At 41.1% G+C, this 22,345-nt stretch overlaps 2 protein-coding genes across 5 annotated transcripts in view; one reads left to right on the forward strand and one right to left on the reverse strand.

Annotated features, from left to right (window-relative positions):
* CPA6 (carboxypeptidase A6) overlaps positions 1-17,999 on the reverse strand; it is a 109,157-nt gene extending 91,158 nt beyond the window's left edge. For 2 of the 4 annotated variants that reach the window (XM_005311370.4, XM_024111997.3), the window contains exon 1: positions 17,671-17,999. In XM_005311370.4, the coding sequence (XP_005311427.2) occupies positions 17,671-17,786 (116 nt within the window). In that variant the 5' untranslated portion in view covers positions 17,787-17,999. The remainder of the gene's footprint in view (positions 1-17,670) is intronic. The other 2 variants (XM_042845246.2, XM_024111996.3) reach the window with 2 other exon arrangements.
* Positions 5,355-22,345, forward strand: part of PREX2 (phosphatidylinositol-3,4,5-trisphosphate dependent Rac exchange factor 2) — a 394,877-nt gene continuing 377,886 nt past the window's right edge. Inside the window, exon 1 of the mRNA XM_065585714.1 lies at positions 5,355-5,470. The gene's annotated coding sequence lies outside the window, so the exon portion shown is untranslated. The remainder of the gene's footprint in view (positions 5,471-22,345) is intronic.

The following is a 22,345-nucleotide window of genomic DNA, read 5'->3' on the forward strand; positions in this document are numbered from 1 at the left end:
TAGAATCATGAACTCTATCATTTCATGATCACTTTCACCCAAGCTGCCTTCCACTTTCAAATTCTCAACTAGTTTCTCCCTATTTGTCAAAATCAAATCTAGAACAACCTCACTGCTAGCTACCTTCTGAAATAAAAAATTGTCTCCAATACATTCCAACTACTTGTTGGATAATCTGTGCTCTGCTGTATTATTTTCCCAACAGATGTCTGGGTAGTTGAAGTCCGCCATCACCGGCTAGTCCTATGATTTTCATGCTTTTATTAGCTGCTTTCAAAAAAAAGCCACATCCACCTCTTCTTCCTGGTGGTCTACAGTAGACCCATACCATGACATTACCTTTTTACCCCTTTTATCCTTACCCAGAAACTTTCAACTGGTCTGCCTCCTATTTCCATCTCAACCTCAGTCCAAGTGTATAAATCTTTGATATACAAGGCAACACCTCCTCCCCTTTTTCCCTGCTTGGCCTTCCTAAGCAAGCTGTACCCTTCTATACCAATATTCCAGTCATGTGTATTATTCCACCAAATCTCTGTGAGCCAACTATGTCACAGTTTTGTATATTCACTAATATTTCTAGTTCTTCCTGTTTATTCCCCATACTTCTTGGATTAATATGCAGACTCTAAGATACTGATTTGCTTTCCCGTCTATAGTTTCTCTTGTCTCTCCTTTGTCTCTGCTATGATTGCCCATGCGCCCCCAGATTCTGACCCTTTGGGTCTCCATGTTTTTTACTTACCTGTGGGCTTTACTTACCTGTGTGACCCTGCCCTTGTCAAACCTAGTTTAAAGCCCGCCTCATTAGGTTAGCCAGTCTATATCTAAAGATACTCTATCTGGAATTGTTTGTGAAAAGCTATTTTCTCACTGATTCCTGACGAGCACAACCTACAAACAGTCTTCCTATTTTCAGGGAAGCAAAGTTTTACTTCATAATTGAGGCACACTCTGGTTTGTCTTATAACTGGTCAGGAAATGTATTTTATTTTCAGTGAAAACAAAAAAAAAAATGTTTTGTCAATATTTGTTGTGCTTTCCTGGTTTTTTGTTTGTTTGTTAAATATTTGTAATCTCTTCAGCTTTTGAAAACTGAATTCTTTTCTGAATGGAAAACTGATAAAATCTCTACACAGAAAGTTCCATTTTGTTGAAAAGACATTTTTCCTAAAATTTTGAGTGCAAGTTTTTGACGAGTTCTAGTTGGCAGCTGTTTTGTTCATAGAGAAAACTGGGTTAACAAATAGGAGTGGTGAAATCTGAATGCTAAGAAAGTCTGAACATACTCAAATGAATGAAATATGCATTGTCAGCTTTACATTAAAATTGTATGTGAATTGTTATAGTTCTGAGTGAATGCCAATTAATCTGATGGAGTATTTTCCTTAAACTTCTCAATAAAATATTTTAACAAGATGACTAGTACAGAATAGAACTTCTAAGGATCTCTAAGAGAAGAGAAAATTCCCTATAGTTAGGGATTGTAGATTTTTAGTTTAACCTTCTGTGTCCCTAATTTTTTGTTTTTTAGTTAGGTACTTAACAATTAAAAAACTCTTCAGTTCTTTAAGGATTCTGTCCCTTCTAGTATGATTCTTTTCATTTGTTGGGACTTGTGTTGGTTATATCTGGGTCACACATACATTTAATTTAAATGTCAGCATTATATTAGTATGTAGTTGTGATTGAGCTGAAATGACTGGGATTGCACTGAATGACTTTGTAGAGTCTGGAGCAGACATGCCAAACCTGTGGGAAAAAAATGCAGAAATTGGACTTCTTTTTGGCTTAATTGGCTTGTGAGTTGCTTGTTGGCTAGTTTTTGGCTTGTTGCTTGTTCGGCTTGTAGCTTGTTGCTTCTTTATTTTGATCAGCTCCCGGCAAGCAGGGACAAGGGAGGGGGCAAGCAGGGGCAAGGGGCAAGTCGGGGCAAAGAGGGGAGAGAGTCAGGGGTGCACAGCGGGCCCACCACAGTCCCAGACTGCACGCTAGGAGGATCTAGTCACAGAGTGTTGGGATTCTTAGGGATTTCCTTGTTTTGAAATGGGATTAGCTTGATTTTTGGCTCAATGTGAAAGTCAGGGTGCTTATTTACCACGGGAAAGTTGGCAACTGTGGTCTGGAGACTCATTTGTGCCTCAGCATATGCACTTTAATTCTGAAGATTCATCTTCATCTGAAGATGAAGTGCAACAAAAGAAGATACAAGGTCAGTGGCTCTTGTGGATGGGTGAATAACTGTGTTTGGATATTTGTATTCAGAGGTGCTGGTCAGGGCCGGCTCCAGGCACCAGCTTAACAAGCAAAATCAAGCTGGACATGTAAAATTAGAGACAAATTATGAAAATTATGACAAATTTTGACCTAAGTGAGCCATGTGACTGAGAAGTTAAATTTAGTATCTAATTAGTTAGAATGCTCTTGTGCATCTGTGAAATGTCCCTCTAACCATTGTTCTGAAAGCTCTGCTCAAATATCTGCAAGATTAATACTTTTTCATTGATATTTGAAAATACAGTATTCTGGATCATAATTCTTACTACATCGCAAATTTAGCATTTGATTTGCCCATCTCTGGTAATTATGTTTTGTGGGGAGAAGGAGAAGCAGGAAATGTTCTGGCCAGAAGATATGACTCTAGCTTTCTGCCTTTGCAGAAAACCTCTCTCATTTGGTATAAGACTAATAGGTAAATGTTTAAAGCAATGGCAACCAGCAGAGCATGGCACTCCAGAGGGCCCATCAGCAGTTAAAGCATATGGCAGATTCAAACAGCTAATTTAGAGCTGACAAGACAAAAGCCTGTGAAGGCTGCCAAAGAACCAGATGTCTTACGGCTGGAAGACGCTCTCTGCCATGTACTGAATCTTTGCTTCTGAGTTCTCTAATTCTTCTCCCAGGGAGGAAAAGGAATGTAATACACTGAGGCACTAACAACTTGCCACAGTCTGTGTGCTACCATGTTCATCAAAATGTTTCTGATCTAATTTTTTTTAAATGTGTATGCTTAAGGTTGCAAAAATCCTTTATTTTGGTAAAATGAAAAATGCTCTGAAATGACATATATTCTACTTCAAATGGTGCACTGGGCTTCAGTGGATTGATGTCTATTACTAATATTGTTTAATTTACAGGGAGTTATTTGCAACATGGTATCTATGAATTTTTTTGATTTGGTCTAATAAAGTTTGCCCCTGTGGCCAGATTATATATAATATAATTTGTACAGCTATGTGGTGAGGGTGAGTAACCATGGTCACAGGCTGAATTAAAATGCATACCAGTCCCATTCACTGGAGAATTTTATAGGCTTTGGATGGACATTCATGATTACAGCCAACTGACCAAAACCTGAATTTGCTGAGCTAGTGTGCCTCTAAGTAATTCACATTTTTGAATCAATATCTGCATTTTCTCTACTAGAAAAACAGTATTTCTGTGGTTTTTCAGAAGTGGCAAGAAACAAAGAATAAGTCAATAAAGCTTTTCATTTTACCTGAATAAACAGCAAAATTAGAAGCTTGACGGAAAAATAACTTTTAAAAAACCTTTCTGAGGATAAAACTAAAACACTAGGTTCTAGGTGTCCTTTACTCTTTTTTAGCTGTAATCCATTTTTGGAACTTTGTTGTCTTTGACCCTGATTCTGCATGAAGAATTCCCATTTATGTCAATGGATATCCTACATGAAAAGAACGTGCACAAACTAGCTCTGTGGGTCTTACGCAGGAAAAATGTCCATGTATTCAATAGTGTTTTGTTGGAGTGAGGACTATAGGACTGCATCTAATAGGTGTTGGAAAGTTAACAACATAATACATGTCCTTAGTCTTTCACTTTAAAAGAACCCAAACCAAACAAACACACAGCCCGATCTTAATGGCCGGTCATTTTTTGTTTTAAACCTTTTCATAAGACAAAGGTACTTGCAGTGTCAAGGGATAATAGTTTGAGTTTAAGCAGATGTGATATTCATGAGTTTACTTAGTTAAAGAAATGTATTACTAAGAAATTTTCTACATGTAGGGCCTGATTCTGATTTCACTGGTAAAGCTCCCCTGCCATATCTGCATTGTGCCCAGGTTGTCCTACTAGTATTCCAGATGGTGAAACAATATATTTGTATTTTGAAAATTACAGTTGAGATTAGGACTGAAAGGGGGCTCCAAAAACTCAGAGGGATGGAAGTCATAGATGTCAGATGCCTGGAGGCTGGCTCTTCTTCTGGAGCCAGTCAGCAGGCACAGCAGACAGTGAGAAGAGTACACAGAAGTGGAAGAACATAGCAGGCTACCTGTATTTAATTTGTTGCATCCTGGTCATTCTCAGGTTATGAACATTGTTCAAGCAACTGTGCAAACGTCCTGCTACTGCCACATTGGACCTTGTTCTTGCCTGCCTTCTGCAATCCTTATCCAACCTTGTACCTGACTCCTGCTTCACTCCTGGCCTGCTCCTCACTCCCACCTTGTGCCTGTTCCTCCAGTTCCTTCCCTTTCACCTTGCTCCTGACCATCATCTACCAATCTTGGCTCTGATCCCTGCCTCCAACTCCAGCTCCACCTTAGGCTCTGGCATTTGGTATCTGACCCCCACCTCTGATCCTCAGCTTCAATTCCTGATCCTGACTCTGACTACTCCCTGGCTCTGGTATTTGGCAGTTGACTCTGGCTCGGACCCCTTCCCTGATCTGGATGCATGCTTTGCTCCCTAGACCTGACTCCTGCTCAGATCACTAGGCCAGACCGCCTATGTCCCAGTTCCTAACAGCTATACATTTTAACTTTCTGTATGCAAGTTGCACTTGTATATGTTTTAGCTTACAATTTGGAAGGTTTAAAATACACTCTCTTATGACAAAAATATTCACATATACATCCTCTGAGGTGGTGCTAGATTCATTTTCCTCATACCTGATGTCTTCAATTATCTATAGAACAAGTCCAGTGTAGGCAACAGTAGAACTACTTTCTCCCACACTTCTGCCACCATGCCACAACCCTGACTTGGTTTAGGCATAATTCAGTCTCTGTGTCCAAAGAGTCAAATTTGGGGGGAGGGGAGAGAAGGTAATGGAGCTCTTCTAAGCTCTGTCCACAAAATAAAGCCCACACATGTGAGGTCCCAAAATGAAATACCCCTTGTGATACAGGAGGGCCAGGGAGAGTGAGAGAAGGGAAGTATATAAGACCTAGGCTAATTAAGGAGTGGTTCCCTGTAGAGTAGGGAGGGTTGCTATAGGTTAATTGGAGCACCTGTAGTCAATTAAGGCCCTGTTAGCAACCTAATAAAACCCCCTGCTTCAGGCAGTCAGAGGAGAAGGAGGAAGGACTGGAGTGTTGAGGTGTGTTGTGAGACTTGAAAGATCAGAAAACTGGAGTAAGGGAGGCCCTGCCCCAGCAGGGGAGGGAGAGTTCCTCCCCCAGCCTTTAAGGACTGAAGGTACCCCCACCCAAGGGGGAAGAGGGTAAGAACCTGCAGGGGTTGAGAGGGGCTGGGGTTTAGAGTAAGGAGCAAACCAGATCCCTCCCCTGCTTCCCTCCTTTACTAGCTTCTTGGGCTACTAGTGGGGCCCTAAGAGCAGGGGCAAGGGGTGGCCTCTTAGCCTCCCACCAAGAAAAGTACAGGACCCACCGTACTACGTTGGCCATCTTGTCACACCCTTAAAGTACAGGCATTTAAAATATGATCATGTATATGGCTTAGCTCCCCTTCAGTGGGGCTTGAAATATGCTGATGGCTCTCCTACTTTTCTGGGGCTGGTTTCTTTTCCCTCCCCAAAATCAAAAATTAAATGGCAATATCCTCTTAACACCATCCATTTGTGGCACCAAAATGAGAACTTGTTCACAGTAAATTGTGTAGATCAGTGACCCTCTTTCTCATGGGTATTGAAATTGTTAACTAACAGCACTGGGCATCTGCACTAACTTCCTTGAGATGAATGGGCATTTTACTGCTCTCAGCGCTATTGTTCCTGGCTCTCTGCTGACTCACCTCTGCATTGGTTACAGTTGGTACACATTTTCTTTACAGCCATAACCACTAAAGATCTACTTTTTACAAGAGAAAGCTGAGATTCTGGAGACTGATACTGTAGCTTCAGAGAGGTGCCAGCACAAACTGTAATCACATCCCAGCTGTTTGAATCCCATCGATGTCCATGCAGATCATCTTATTATCTCTGCTAAGACTACCAAGCTCAGTGCAAATATTAGTCTACTATCCACAGGATGGAAACCACTAACTTATTTCAGATACAATTTAGTTTCTCGTGCTCTCTCTCTTGCTCTTTTGTAGTAAGGTCCTTGTAGAGATTGCTGCTGGGTCTTTAAACAAACCGATTAGACAATTATAAAGAGATTTTTGCATAGTATTTGTTGTCTTCCATCCCACTTTAAAAACAAATTCCAAAATTGAAATAATTGGTATTAAGTTTGTCTTCTTAGGCAAAACATTGTCATTAATCAGCTTACCTCTTTTGTCCAAAATAACTATTGTTAGGGTTGAACATGATTTACTTTTATTTGTAGGGGACATAAAGGAACAAAGCCCAGTAATGCAATGCTCTGATCAAACACGTAGTAGAAAAACAGACTCTATGCCAAAGAGATTTACAGTTTAAGTTTACAACAAGATGGGAGATGGATGAGGCAAACAAATGGGTGATGACTGAGTGAATGGGTAACAATAAAATGAGCATCTTTTTCACAGCAGGCTGTAATCTCAGCTCACCACCTGCCTAGCCACTAAACTGAGAGCAAGGTCCTTTGAAAATGACAACTGAGAAAATGAGCAGAAGCCTTCTGTGAAATAATTATTGATGCAAATCGCTGAGGGAAACTACATTCCATCATTGAGATATTTGCCAAAAGCTCTGTCCTCAAGTAGCATGTTCATTTTCACTACCACTGTTGCCGGTTTCCTAGCTGATGTTATCAAAGAGCACCTTCCATGTGTTTGTTCCCTGCCTAAGGTGAAATGATGCAGTGTGTATATGGTGTGTGGGGTTTTTTTGGTAAACTGGGTAAATCCTATTTGACTTGTCTAAACCTTAAGAGGGGGAGGACATTTCACACAGAGACAATTGTTCAGGTCCTCTTATAGTATTTATATTACTCAAAGCTGTGATTAATATTCAACTTTAAGGTTGCTGCAGAATTTGTCCCATCAGAGGACAGCTGCCTTCCACATGGCTAAAGGAATATGATTTAGAAAACTATAAAATGAATATTTGGGAGAAAGTGTGCAGTAGACTTTCCACTAAAGAATAACATGTAGCAATACACTACACAATGTCAAAACCAGGCATACAGCAGCGGTGCTTATTTTCATGAATAGGTTGGGTGCTAAAGCAAAATTCAATTAATAATAAACTCCATGCATTTATTTGAATGTCCAGTTAATGTAGGCACATGAAAACATAATTGATTCCTCTGTCACACACTGCAATGCATGTGCAGAATGAATTTATTTCCATGTGCAATCATTTCAATACATAAAGGTGCAGAGGCCTAGATAACATGCATACACTAGTGTACATTTGGTAGGATTGGTACAAACTGTTAATGGCTGTGTGATCTGGGATTGCATTGAAGGACAGAAATTAAAGCTGCAGAGAGCTATTAAACCATCTAGTCCAGTCTTCTGTCAAAGGACCTTATTCCCTATTATGTCCCTAAACAAATTACCCTGATTCAAAATTTCAAGGAAAAACAGACTTTACCCTCTAGATACTCCAGATATATAAACTGTCAAAAAAACAAACAAAACAAAACTACAGTATGCATAAAAACAACCCAATTATGTAGTGATAACATGAGCTTTTATACAGTGATTTTTTTCGTCCTTCCACGTTAAAGGAAAAGTGTACTGTTCCCTGTGCTTCCATTTCCAAAATGGAAAGTGAAGTGACTTGACCAGGTTCACACAAATTTAGTGGTATAGCTAGGAAGAGAACACTGGTTTCTTAACTCCCAGTCCAGTACTCTATCCAATGGGCCACACTCCTGTCAGTTGGTGCTATTAAAAGCTAAGAATGCTGACAATTTTTAAAGGTTCCATCACAAACTCTTTCTCACACATGTTTTTTCTCTATGCAATGTTAGCAATAATGAAAAGAGAGCTTCAAAGAACTAAAAACCCCACGGGCTATAGGAAAGCAAGTCTTGAATGTATCTGCTGGTGTTTATTGTATTTAATGCAAAGTTTCTTGTTTTTACAAGCAAGAAAACTCTACTAAAAGTGAGCATTTGACTGTTCCTCTTGGGCATTATGGCCCTGTCTTGCTCTGACATTCCTTGTGTAACATCTGGTACTTTACTGCACATAGTCTAAAGATAAATACCATACTTGCAATTTGATAAGTTTTAAAAACTACCCTCTTTTAGTTTGGCCATTTATTTAGGTATCTTTGCAAGCAGTAAAGTCCTTTTTACAACAGTGAATTTTAAAAATTCTTTCTTTGTTTCTCTGACGCTTGAGCTGTTTTTTGTCTCTGAACAAGTCATGTTTCCAAACAGGATAGATGAACTATTAATTAGTTATATAGTTATTATTAATTGAGTATATCTTGATAATTATTTCTTCTGTGGTGGTGCTGCCAAAGTGGGTCATCCTGGTAACATGCCTGTACTCCCCCCAGTTCGTACAATTTTTTTGTCCGTTTTTAACAGAGACACTGATCATTTAGCAATTTATCTGCCAATATTTCAGTAACGTTAGATAAACCTGAAAGCTGGTAAATGTTATCACTAATAGGATGAACCTTTTAAAATGCTGAATCTTGCCCCTGATCACATATAATGTGACCATTTATCCTTGAAAACTGGGACTAGTTGTCAGGGCCTAGCCTAGTCAGGCTTACAAGAATATGTTTTTGTCTCATGTGTTTTGTTTTTTTATTGGAAACCTAAGCATTTTCTGGGCATATGAACTGGTGCCATTCACAGCAGGCCATGTGAGCAATGTGTGTGTCAGAATCAAAGAACTATTTTTTCATACACAGAAGCTAACGTACTTTCAGCATAGATAACTGTCTTTAGATTAGGAAAAATGATAAAGAACAAATGTTTTACAGAGCTAGAGAGAGCACAGAGTTAGTTTCTCATTCTTTATGATCCTCCATCTTGAATTATTTCACAGCACGGCAAGAGAAGGGGAGACACTAGCTGTGCAGTGTGTCCCCTGCAGTTTTCCTACTGCAAGCCCTACCTACCTCCTCTTACCCAAGAATTCCACACATCTGGACTGTGCCCATGTCTAGACTATGGGTACTATACTGGCATAGCTACAGTGCTGTGGCAAGGCTGACATAATCCCATGGTGCAGATGCAGCCTACCCAGATGGAAGGGATTTTTCTATCACTGTAGGAACACTGCCTGCTCAAGCGACGATAGGTAGGTTGATGGAAGCATTCTCCTATCGATTTAGCTGTGTTTACGTAGGGGGTTAGCATTCCTATGGTGCTCAGAGCTATGGATTAAGTGTAGAGCGGGCTTAGATGTTATCCTGGACTCCCCCATTCCTACACAGGAGTAACTTTTCTAGGGTTATGATCTTGCACATTCTTCTCATATTACACTAGTGCCTGGTGGCAGGTTTCATAGGCGTTTGTCCATTCTAGTAAAACAAAAAATGTGACATTTGGTCATCAGGGCTTCTAAAAAGTGGACGTTTCTCACCTGCCTCTCCAGTCTTCCTCCCCACTTCTATAGGGAGATTAGGGCTCTATCCTACTCCTATGGAAATGATGGGACTCTTCTATTGACTTAAGTGGGAGGGGAATAGTTTCTTTGTTTTGTTTTTAAAGTAGATTTGTGTCTTTAATGCTTTGGGGGAGAAAAATGAAGTAGCCATGATGTTTACATTTGAAATCCCATCTCTGGTACACAATTTTAGTAGGCACTCTACCTACTCCACATAATGTGTGCACAACACAAAGACTTCCTCTGTACTAAACTGTTGTATGGTCTTGTATCTGAAACGTGCCCTGCTACCTAGTTGTTACTTCAGCCATTTAACACCCAGGGACCACTCTGGTCATTAGTGCTGTCCAATTCTTCTTTAAATCAAAGCTGAAGACACATAGTTTGCCCTTCTTTCTGAGTCATTTGTGTGGCACTGCTGACTGTATTATTAAAGTGCTGGGGGCTGTTTGTAATGCCTCTTGAAGTTTTGATATAGCAAACTGTAAAAGCTGCTGCTGCAGAATAACTTTACTATTACAAACCATATGTACAGTGTGCATGTATTAGCTTTTATGTCAATAGTTTCACTTTGTAAAGCCATTTTTAGGATACAGCACACAGAAGAAATGTTTTGATGTGACAGATTATTCTATTTTTGTCATGCCCCCATTAAAAGTGACATTAGTCCTTCAAGTGTTCTAGAAGCTTTAGAAAAACAATACTGGAAGACATTATCAGCACATGTGCTATTCTTCTTGGGAAGCACCACGCAGTGCAAGAGTATGCAGTAGTGCTGAATAACTTCACAATACAATATTCCTTTAAATAAATGTACTACTGGGGTCAGTTTTTCACTATGCCCTCTAGAGGATCCTGGTTCCTCAAATCATTCAATGTGTTGAGGGAAGACACTGGCAAAAGCAATGTCTTCAGCAGTGACCCTTACTTATGCTTCAGAAACGAGCATCAGGTGTTTCCACCATGCCTGCTACCGTATGTCAGCCTCGGCCATACTCCACCCCAACTGCTCAGGCAATTTTGCTGCTGTCGGATGGTGCAAAATTTCTGGTTTTCAGTTTAACAAAATGCAGCAAGGTTGCCTGCCTTCCTCCTTGTTTGGCAAACTCAGAAGGTGTATATATTAGAATGAATGGAACATATTATCCCCCCTCTGTTTTAGTGAGCTCTGCTGCCTGATCTGAGGGCGCTTTTCATTTCAAGTCCTAAGGCTTGCATCTCCTCAGGTGCTTTGGGATCTTTGGAGTGAGGGACAAAGTAATTATAGAGTCTTCTTTGGTGATGCTCCCTTTGAGAACTCTGCATACTTAAGCCCTGCTTCTGATCTCCTTTGCACCACGATAAATTAGGAGGAACTCCATTGAAATCAATGGAGTTACACAGGTGTAACACCAATGTGAGATCAAACTCAGACCCTTGCACTCAGCTATGCTCAGTGAAGCCATTTACTTTGGCAAAACTCCTACTGAAGTAAAGAATAAATTTGCCAGAATGAGGATTGCAGGACCAGGCTTAACTGTCTTCAGAATTCTGTTCATTACAGGCCTGCTCCTGCAGATCTGAGACCAGGAAAACTCCTACTGATTTCAGTGGGAGTTTTGCCTGCAGCAGGATTTCAGGACAGATTCTGATGTGTGCTTATACAGGTGTCTGGTCTCACTTTGGCAACGGTAGGCTTCTTTGGTCCAAAAGAAAAGGATGTAGGATTCACTGAAAATTGCTTTCTGAATGAAAATCAATATTGATAGGGGAAAAATTATAGGCTAATTGGAAGGGGAAGAGGAAAAAAATGATGGGGAGGGGTTGTTTCTGGTGGGATAGGGGGTGTACACATGACTTACACTGCAGGGGAAATTATCTGTCTATCTCTTGCCTGGCAGCAAAATAAAATGTGCTGTTAGAACAGAGCTAACTATATGCTTTCAGTTTCCAGTGCTATCTGCATAGTCATAAATATTATTTTTGCTTACATTAATCTGTAACTATTTGACAGCTCACCAAACTATGACAACATTGATTTCTTCCTTCATTCTTTGCCTTTTCGTTGTGTAGATATCATTAAACATATTAAATAGTTAAAATTTTAATACAAAAAAGGAATAGATTTTTTTTTTATATTCATAGATGTAATATTGTATAAGGGATGGGAGGTGGTAGGAAGTACATTATCTAGGTATAACTTCTGCAAAATGGGTATAATGAGATTTAACTCAGAAAAAATATTGAACGCATTATTATTTGTATTTACTGTATTTATATAATACCTTTCACTGAGGATATCTATTACGAACTATAATTTCCTGCACAATGTGGTTCTAGGGCCTTGCCTACACTAGACCAATCGGTTGTTCTGTACCATGTGAAATACAAATGATTGAGGGTCCTGTTGGTACCCACCTGGAATTGGTGTAAGGTCTGCTCTGGCCTCCACATAATGGCTGCCTTATGCTGATTGTGGTGGCTGTTGTTTGCCTGAAATTCTTACATCTATAAAAACTCTGTTCATGTTGATTGTGCAGTAGGATTTTATTTCACCACAGCTGGCCAGTATACCAAACGTGTGGGAAAAAGTGTAGAATTTTATTTCCCTCTCTTTCCATATGCCTGTGTCCCAAACCCCTTGATTTCTGCAAAGAAATTTGCTCATCCTTGGGCTCTCTTCTTCCCTTGCAGGATACAAGTAACAACCATTGTCTTCAGTGGGAATTATTCATATCTTGACAGGGAGAGACTTGGACATTAGATTTTTTTTTCAACACAAACATTTATTTATATTACAGTTGGGCTCAGAATTATTCCCTTGCTAGGGGCTTGTGATAGGTGCTGTACAAACACACATGAAGATGTGGGGCAAAATTTTCAAAGTCACTATGTAATTTCGGAAAATGGGACTTAGGAACTTATCTCCAAGGTCTGGGGTATGGTTGCAAGGGCTTGACTTGGTTGTAACTGGTGCTAGTTGCTCTAGGGAAGGCCACAGCCTGCCCCCTATGAACTCTTCCTGCTGCTGCTACTGTTTTCCACAGAGGGAGAGTGGAGGCTGCTGGATTTGGTGCTAAGGGTGGATCCCTCAAGGTTGGGGGTTCTGAAAACAAGGGGTTTCTCCTTTTTAGATAATTTTAACTAAAACTCATCATAAGTGTTATGTACTTGTTTGTTCTTGCAAAAAAATGCATATTTAATTATTGTGCTCAGTACCACGCATAGAAAGTTACATTTTTAAACTTTTTATATTCCTTTTTCATATATAATTATATACATGGGACATTTGAAGAGCAGTGGGATCTGATCTTATACTTCCTAAAGAACAATTCTTTGTGGAAGACCAAATGCTTTGGGACTTCCCTAACCTACCTGCATTGTATTCTGACCAGTTATGTAAATTACAGTACAAAGCACAGCTAAAAATTCTCCAAAAGGTTGATCTAATCCAATATCTTTTTTAGTTAGAGAGGAAACATTCATGGATTAAGCATCACATTTGAAATGCCTAAACTTAAAGGAGCAAGACTTTCAAATTTTGGTAGTACTGATTCCACCTTTTATCCTTCAGGAGATAAACTGAATGCCAGGCGACGACAACGTATGGGGATTTCAGATGATGAGGCATTAAAAAAATCAGAGCTATGTTGCTAGGTGTCAGAGTGGGCCTAGAGCTCCCAGATCCCAGAGATCCAGGCTGATCTCAGAAATCTGTGGGTTTTGAGGCCAGATTTCTAGAAGGGGATGCTTTAAGTACAGTGCAAGCCCTCTAGTTGTGCTCACAGTGTTCCATGATTTAGAAGTTGTCAAAGCCACAGTATGTATGTAGCTTGTATGTTTGTGTATAGCTGGTAAACATGGTTATTTGGGACATAACTCAGCCACTGTGACTTCTTTTGTTTTGTTTTAAACGTAACAAAACAAACCACCCTACCTGCCCGTTTGCCCTCAAATTACAAAATTTGGAAAAAATGCCCCAACGGGAATTGTACGCTTCCCCTCCCACCTTTGACAACAGGATCTCCTCACACCTTTTTCCATAAGAGGGAGGAATCCCCCAGCCATTGTGTGTAAAGCACCATGAGAATAGAGGCACTATACCATAGTATATAGACTCCTTGATGTTTTTGTAGATACAGACTAACACTGCTACCCCCTGATACTTGACATTAAACTATCTGAACTTTAACTTAATGTTCCTAATTTTGCTAGCTGCTGCTCATCTACAAGACATGGTTATGCATACCTGGAATAATTAATAACACCAATCTGAAATAAGCAAACTTCATGGAATGTGATGCATTATAGCCATGTCTATGCATGTCATATTTTAAAGAGTTCTTCTCTTTTTTTTCCAAGTTCTCCTACATGTCTGCCTCAGCATCATTTTTAGACTCTGTAGGTACCTAATTACTTATGAGTCTGAGAACATATGTCATGTAGCTAGCCAAGAAAATTGGCAATTATCAGTTGCAATGCAACTGGTATGTGTGATTGTCACTCTTTTTGGGCCTCGCACTTCTATTGAAATTAATGAACTCTAGTTATAACACCCAACACCCCAGTTGCAAATTGGGGTTAAAACCGCCAAATGTTTTAGCTGATGGATGAGTTTCCTCAGCTTTACAACCCATGCCTCCATTGGGTGGTTTGAGGCAGGATTGCTGGCACTCTTCTGGAAATAACTGTAGCAGAACTCCTCAGAGCAGCATGATGGGTTGGAAAGGTAGTGTCACAGCTGCTGCAGGAGGAGGGGGAATTTGCACAAATGCTGTGTAGCAAGTGGAGGGAATAGAGATGAACTAGGAAGGATAGTGAACTGATTTTTTTGCAGAGGAAGTGGGATGTACCTTTGACTTAACAGGTCTTGACCCGCTGACTGGAGCTGATTATTTTCCCAAGTGGCAGTGGCTATTAGAAAGTCCTTCTGTTCTTTGGCAGCAACAGCTGCTCCTCTTCTACACCTGTCTGCAACTCCATTCTGTTCCCTCCCTGTCTGTTTCCCCTGACATCTTTGAAAGTGTTAGGAAAAGGAGCACATGAGAATATCAGCAGCTATAGGTCAGAGTCCCACCTGAACATCTACAATTGCCTTCCTGCCTCTTGGTGCTGCTTCTTTGAGTTTTGCTACAGCCATCCCCAGAGTAGCACCAGTGCTCCTGCCTCAAACTAAGTCTTTTTATTTTAAAAAGAGGGTTTTTATCCTCAAGCCCCAATTACGGATTTGTTACATTTAAAGCTGTGCCTATCACCTAGATACTGCAATGATGACAGGATACTATAGGTACCTGAATACTTTAGATTGATAAATTTCTTTAAAAGAAAGTGAGGGGTTGGAGGGTGGCAGCATCCCTTTCTACAGTGATCAGAGGAAAAACTGTGTCCCTTTCTTGATTGTTGCTCTTAAGAGCACATCACTAATTCCTGGCCTCTTGTTTTCTCTGGCTGCCAACAAGTTCAGTAATGATAGTCACACCTGCTCAATTGTTGCAATTCTGTATAGTTGTTTATAATCTGGAGTACAGAAAGGATCAGTGAAATAAAGCGATTCTGCCCAAGACCAAGACCTGTTGAGAGAGGCTTCAGAAGTGCAAGAGCTACCTGGCATCTTAAAGGGATCTTTTCAATTTGAAAAATCATATTTGTCTGATTTTTTTTTTAACTTACTATTGTCACAAGTAACACCTATGGCTAGTATAAATGAAAGTAGAGGGGGAAATATTTTTCTAGTTTGTTTGCTCTGTGCATTTGACAGCACTTTGTGACTAGTAAATTTCACTGTTTGTTGCGTACACCCAGATCCTGTAAGCTTATCAGTATTAGGCTGACTTCTGTATGAAGCACCATATTCCTGGATCTTGCTGTGTGAAGTAGTTTGCAGGATAGGGGCTATACGATGCAGATAGTTGTTTGTGTGGGTCTTTCAGAAAGCAACAGGAGAAAAAGTAAACAAACAAACACTTAAGAAAATGTGCTTGTGAAACCACAACAATTAGCAGAGGGAGTTAGGGTCAGATATAATACCTAGGGTTGGGTATCTCACCATTCCAAAAATATTTGGTTAACTGACCAGTCAAATATTCATCAAGTAATATAAAAATGGTCAATAGTTTTAAAGCACTAATTTATTTGAAAAATAACATCAATAAGACTTGTGGTCTTCAATAGGCTTAGCCTTAGGAAGATACTTATGCCTAACTGAAAACTGAATTATTTTAAGTAAGTTGTGTTTAACTCCATTTTATTGTGTTTCACATTTTTTGGAGTTCTAAAAAATGAAAGAATGGTGCCATGATGTACTCAGAAAGGCGCACAGCCTACATGAGGGCATTCTCGCTGGAATATCTGACAATATTTGATTATGATAAAGCAATAATAGGCAGTTAATTGACATTATTTGACTGGCTTGCCAAGCCTAATAGTACCTGAAACTACAACTTTCTCTTTTAATTGACTAAATTTCAACTTAACTGTCTCATTTAAGCCTAGAAGATATAGACAGACATTTTCAATATATTATAAATGTATACAACTGGTGCTCATGAAAGGTGCCAGATTCACAGTTCTGTGAAACTGAACTCCTCCCTAGTTATCTTCAAACAAATGCAGTATGGCCATAATGTAAAGACAATCACCTCTGTGGCTGAGGCCACAGAGAGCCATAAATCCTTCAATGAGCTCCATGTGGGTGGAACCTGGCATCCACACACAGCTTATTGTAGGATCCTGGGTTCAGAGGGGAATTCCGTCTCCCTTTCTATCCCTCTCTGATACTGCCAACAAGAGTGCTTGTTTTTTGGTGCCTGTACCCCAGGGACAATTTGCCTGAGACGGCAAAACAGCTGTCACATGTTAAGTACTTTCTGTCACTACGGGTGACCTAGAGGTGAAAGGCTTCATATCACGTTACCAGTTCCCATAGCCAGCCATTCCCTGGAGCCTAGGGTACGGCTTTTAAACTTTAGTGAATGTGGTTTCAGCAATGGAATTAATGTGCCTAGTCTGACTGTTTTAATAAAATAAAAGTGTAATACAGTTCTTAATTCCAGGGTTACTTGTGCTGATTAAGAAATTTGCAGATCAGTTTTAATGAATTTTATACTGTCTGTGGAAAATACACCATTTTGCTTCTAGTAGTTCCTATGTTTAGCAATCACCCTATTTTTGGTTAGAAATTAATGGATGATGTTACCACATCTATGGATGATAACATTATTTTGGTTAAATACTGAATAAAGATCTATTCTACAACAAGTGAATCTGGCTGTGTATATAGGCCCTTACTGAAAAGTCTAGCATAGTAAGAACACCCAGGACCCAATAGTGTCACACAGTCTTTCATTGATATGTAGACTGTATTGTCCCTTTCTAACACAGAGATCACGCTTAAATGAGGAAAGGTCTAATATTAAATGTAAAAAATGACCAAAATCTATTAAAAGCAAAATTAATCACTTTCCCTGGATGTTTTGGATTTGAGATTTTTTTTTATTCAGTAAGAAAACATGTATATTCACTTGTACAAGAAATGCAAACTTCCATTGGTTTAGAATAAAATGCAGCCTCCCCCTTTTTTTTTTAAATCCTCTGTGTAAAAGGAAAGTTCTTGTTTCTAAATAGACTGGTCATATTCGTGCAATGCTACTGCTTTGGAGGTAGCATTCTTCATATTTGTGTGTGTGTGTGTGTGATTACCAAAAAGAGAACTAGAGCATAATGAACGTAAGATCCAGTGTAAGCCAAAAAGTTAATACGGGCGGGTGTGTGTGAGGAATAGCCATATTCCTACCACTTGCATGACTAGATCTTAGAGGAGAAAGAAAAAGGCGATCTGAGTATTTTGTGGGTGGTTGTTGTTTTAGTAAGTAGGGGTGTTTAACCGCCCACCCTAACCCTTAAGGACAAGTCCAGGAGCTCATCAATCCCCGTGCAAACAGGAGGTGTGAGTAGTGCAAGGAGAGCTAGAAGCGGACTTACCCGGCATAGCGGTTGTTGTAGAGGTAGCTGTGCACTGGCACCCAGGTCTTTAGGAAGAGCAGACAAAGCGGCAGAAGAGCAGCTCTCCGGCCAGTGGGAATCACCGGGAGGTTCATGGTGCGAGGAAGCAGGGATGCAGTTAAGCGCCCCGCTGCAGCAGCCGCGCCGTGTCCAGGTGGCTGGCAGCTCCCATGCACACAAAGCAGCAACCCGTGCCGATCTCCTGGGGGGAAGGGGGAGGTGTCGCTGTTCTGCACCAGTAGCTAAACTGAAGAAGAAAGTTGCGGGTAGGAGGTTGCCTGTCGGCGACAGGAGCCTGGTTGGGCTGTGGCTGGGACCTGGGCACCAGGCACGGGTGAGGTTGGCAGGCGCCCGCCCGTGTGAGCCGGCCCCACTATGCCGCTGGAGTCTGACTTCCAAGGGGAGGGGATGCGCATCCACAGCTGGGGGGGGGGGGTGGGAGTCAGAGCAAGAGGGTGGGCTGCGGCCAGGGGGGCTGGGCGATGGCCGGGGGCTGGTGCACGGGGCGAACAGCTGCACCCGAAGTGTCCCCCGCTGACAGCCTCCCTCTGGAGAGCGAGGGGTTCCCTGGGATGTGACACTGCGTGGTCCAGGGCTCCCTCCCTCCCTCCACAGATCTAAACGGCCTCCATTCGGAGCGTGCCCCGGGGTGGTGCCGCCGATGGATCTCGTGTCCCGCCCCAGCTACCGGGGAAAGGAGCGTTCCCGTGTCACAAGCTGACCCCGGCTTTCCCCTGGCATTTGACAGTTTCACTGGCACTGCCTCGTGCGGTGCACGCCCGGGCCAGGCAGGGTTAATCCCTGGGCACATGCTTTGGAAAGCTCCTGTAGGCACGCAGCGAGTCGATGGCATTTCAAAATGTTGCTGGGATTAGAGCTTCTTTCCCGGTGAGCAAAAGCATTTGACATTTCGGTCAACGAACAACATGATCTGCTTTGTTAGGGCAACTGGGAAACCCACCAGCCGTGCTTTTATTCTGTGCCTAGTCTGTCAAAGCACCAGCCTAAAATAAATCGCCCCGAGACAGGAGTGATGTGTGGTATTATGTTACTCCGGGACAGATCCAAACCATATACTTTAGGCAATACCATGTGTTTTATAACCGGGCACGCCTGACTGCCGGCTCCCCACACCTTACTCTGCTGGTGCTGGCACAAACGAATCCAGCAATGCTCGGCCCATAAAAGAGAGACGGTTAATACACGATAAGTGTCATTGCTGGAGATTATTTCAAGAGCTTGTTAGTCCTGGAGGGGAGTTGGATCAAAGATAAACTTCCATAAAATGTCAATAGTGGAGAAAGGTGATTAGAAGTGGTGAAGGAGAGAGAAAGATGCATTGGACAGTTGTAAGTGCTACCAGAATACTTGGACTTGAAAGGTGCTGGGGTCCAGGAGAGAAACTACAGTAATAACATTAATAGAACATAGCCAGTTTTTAAATAGTTTTAGTCCTTGAGTCCCCCTGCCAAATCTTTACCATTACACTTTCCTATATTTTGAACTGGTTATTATCTCCTTTGTTGCTGTGTGAAAGACCCATGCAAACAGGGGAAATTCAGGGCAAACAGTGGAAACTGTACACACAGGGCTATCAAATGTACAGCACAAGCAAAGAAAAAAGAGAGAAATATTTTCCCCTCAAATCTTTTTCAATTATAGAAATCTCAGAGGTTTCTTGCAAAAATATTGGGTAAAAAGTTCATTGTGAAATATAACAAATTGATCGTGTGCCTTTATGCAAGTCAGTATAGAAATATTAAAGGAATCACAAAGTGTTTCAAAAATACTGACTCCCCACAGCTCTGAGGTCAGTAAGAGCTATAGGGGCTAAATAATAAAATCAGTCGAGATTTGTACATGAGAGAAACACTATTCAATTCCTGTTAATGTTTCATTGGGAAAGGGGGAACTTTTTGAAAAGAATTGTATTAAATCATGCACACTTTGTGCTCAGTGATTGAAAGGCAAGTTAACATTTTCCTTTGTGTCCTTCCATGGTGGCACTAAATCCGAGGCTAATCATATGATAGAAGTTAGAGATGAAAAAGATCTATTAGGTCATCTAGTCCATCTCTCTGCCAATGCAGGATTATTCCCTTTTGTGCATTTACTAGTGTTCATCCATTGAGCTGGCTGTAACAAAACAGTATCCTAGCTCCTGCACAAAGGCTTAGCTTCATTTCTGATGTAACTCTTCTGTTTTCAACAGTTTTAGCAGTAGTGAATTTGTCCATTTGTGTGTGTTCTCTTACCTCTCAGCATGTGATATTGCATGCCTCTCGGCTACATTACTTTACATCTCCTACAGACAAGTAGACACATTTTCTTGCAAGTCTTTGCATTCATTTGTAATAAATACACATAATTTTCTAATATGCTATTTGCATGTGGTACCAATAGGTAATGTAATTTATGCATAACCATTTTAATACAGTGTTACTTGATCATTTTATTGGGCCACATCTTGATTTGAAAAATCCCCATTCTGCTTATTAACTTTTGTATTGTAGTAGTGCCATAGACCTTAGGCAAGAGTGGTACCCCACCGTAGTAGATGTAGTAAAAACATACTCAAATACATCATCTACTCCCCAAAGAGCTTACAGTCTATTTTGACAAATAGGGACAAATTTAGAGGTGATTTATATGGTGGTGTAAATTAAATCTCAGTAAATTGGGATATCTTATATGCTGTGGAGCATGAAAGGACAATATTACAGCAAGAAAAAGTAACTCACTGTCTTACACCCTCCTGTTAGTCATTTTTCTTGCTACATCTCCTTCCCTTCCCTGTGCCACCCCCACAGAGTTTAAGTAATACACAAGTTTACCAAAGTGTAAGCAATATAACATGTTTGCTACTCATACCAAAACCTAGGCTTCTAGGGTGAAATCCTGACTCCACTGGAGTTTTGTTAATGACTTCACTGGGGTGAGGATTTCATCCCTAATGTTTATACTTTTGGAGGTATCTTTCTGCAGCACTCCCTGAAGTACAGTGGAAGAGGATATGACAGTTAAACTCCAAAGACAAATAACAGAGATGAAGTAACACTATGGGAGAATGAACATTTAAAAATTACCCCCTAGTAGCTGTACACTGCAAAGGGTAATACAATCTTGCATGTTTAACATGTATTTAGAATGTATATCTTTCAGCATTGTGGGATAGCTGGGAGAAACCATGTAGCTGAAAAATAGCAAAAGTAGCCACACTAGTGGTGGTAGTGATGGAACTATGGATCCCCAGGCTGAGTATATTCCTGTACTGCCTTCAGAGACTTACATCAGTTCAAAACCAAGTAGTGAAAACTGGAAGATGGAGCAGCTTGATGCTAACCATGTCTCCTGTCTTCAAACTGTCCCAGGGCTTGTCTACATGAGAAGGTGGCACCAGTTTAACTAAATGTGTGATTTTTTTTTTCTTTTAAACCAAATTAGTCAAAACTAATGCAGAACAATGGATGGGCACTCTTACTTGAGTTTAAACCAGGCTTGTTTAAATGGATTAGGAAACTGTTTGTTTGTTAAACTGAAATAAGGCGCTCTTAAACTGAAATAAGAGAGTCCACAAAGGGGTTTTCACTGACTTAACTAAATTTCTTTAAAAAATTAAATTAACCAGTGCAATTTTGTTTTATAGACGAGGCTTTTGTTTATTAAGAAACACAAGGGGCCAAACAGTCCTTAGTGAGTGAGTGCAACTCCCAGTTACTTTAATGGAAAAAATTGTCCACATATTCTAGAGTTGAATTTAGCCCAAAGACCAAAAAGACACTACACAGGAATGTAAGGCCAGGGTTAGTGGGACTGGAGTCAGCTGACCTGTGTCAGGGAACCCTGGGCTTGAGCAAATATACTGCATTTGAACCCTAGGTTAAGCATTTTCTGACCCATGCTCATAGGTGCGGGAACTAGGTGTGCAGGGGGTGCTGCAGCTCCACTCCTGACCCCGCCTGGGGTCCCGGCTGCCGGCCCAGCACTTACCCCCAGCTGTGGCACTAGCCTCAGCCGCTTAGCCCATCCGTGTCCCCCCTTCCCTGAGCCACAGCTCGTGGGGGGGGGGGGATGGGGAGCACAGACAGGGATAAAGGGGGGCGCAAGGTGAAAAGTTTGGCGACCACTGCTTTAGTTTCCTTAGCTGGCTTTCAGCACCCCCACTACAAAAAGTGTTCCAGTTTCCCTGCCTTTGCTTGAACCTAGGGCTCTGGCATCCACACAGCAGTGCACAAACCTGAGTCAAAGCAAACATATCCTAAAGTGCTTAGCCCCTTCCCTCGCCCCTCCAACCCTCAGTGTTGACACTCTAGCCCTAGGAACATGGTGCACTGTGGGGAAAACTCTACTTCCCCCTCCCACCCCACCCATTTCCTAACTGTGGTGGTGCTATTGTTGGACTCAGGTGCCCATAAGGAGTATATGAATAACTAAGCAGCATAATTAGCTCCTTTGGTGGCTGTCTCAGTAGCACGATTGAAGTTTGAGAAACTTTAGAAACAAATGTTATGACAGTGTTCATCAGATACCCTGTGTGTAACTGTGCTATGTCTGCACTGCAGTCTAGCTGGATCAAAGCTAGCTCAAGTAACAATAGCAGTGAAGCCACAGCTGCTCAGATTAGCTCTGCCCCCCAAGGGACCCTGGATACATG

This window comes from Chrysemys picta, chromosome 2 (assembly GCF_011386835.1).
Source record: "Chrysemys picta bellii isolate R12L10 chromosome 2, ASM1138683v2, whole genome shotgun sequence".
NCBI classification, from domain to species: domain Eukaryota; kingdom Metazoa; phylum Chordata; order Testudines; family Emydidae; genus Chrysemys; species Chrysemys picta.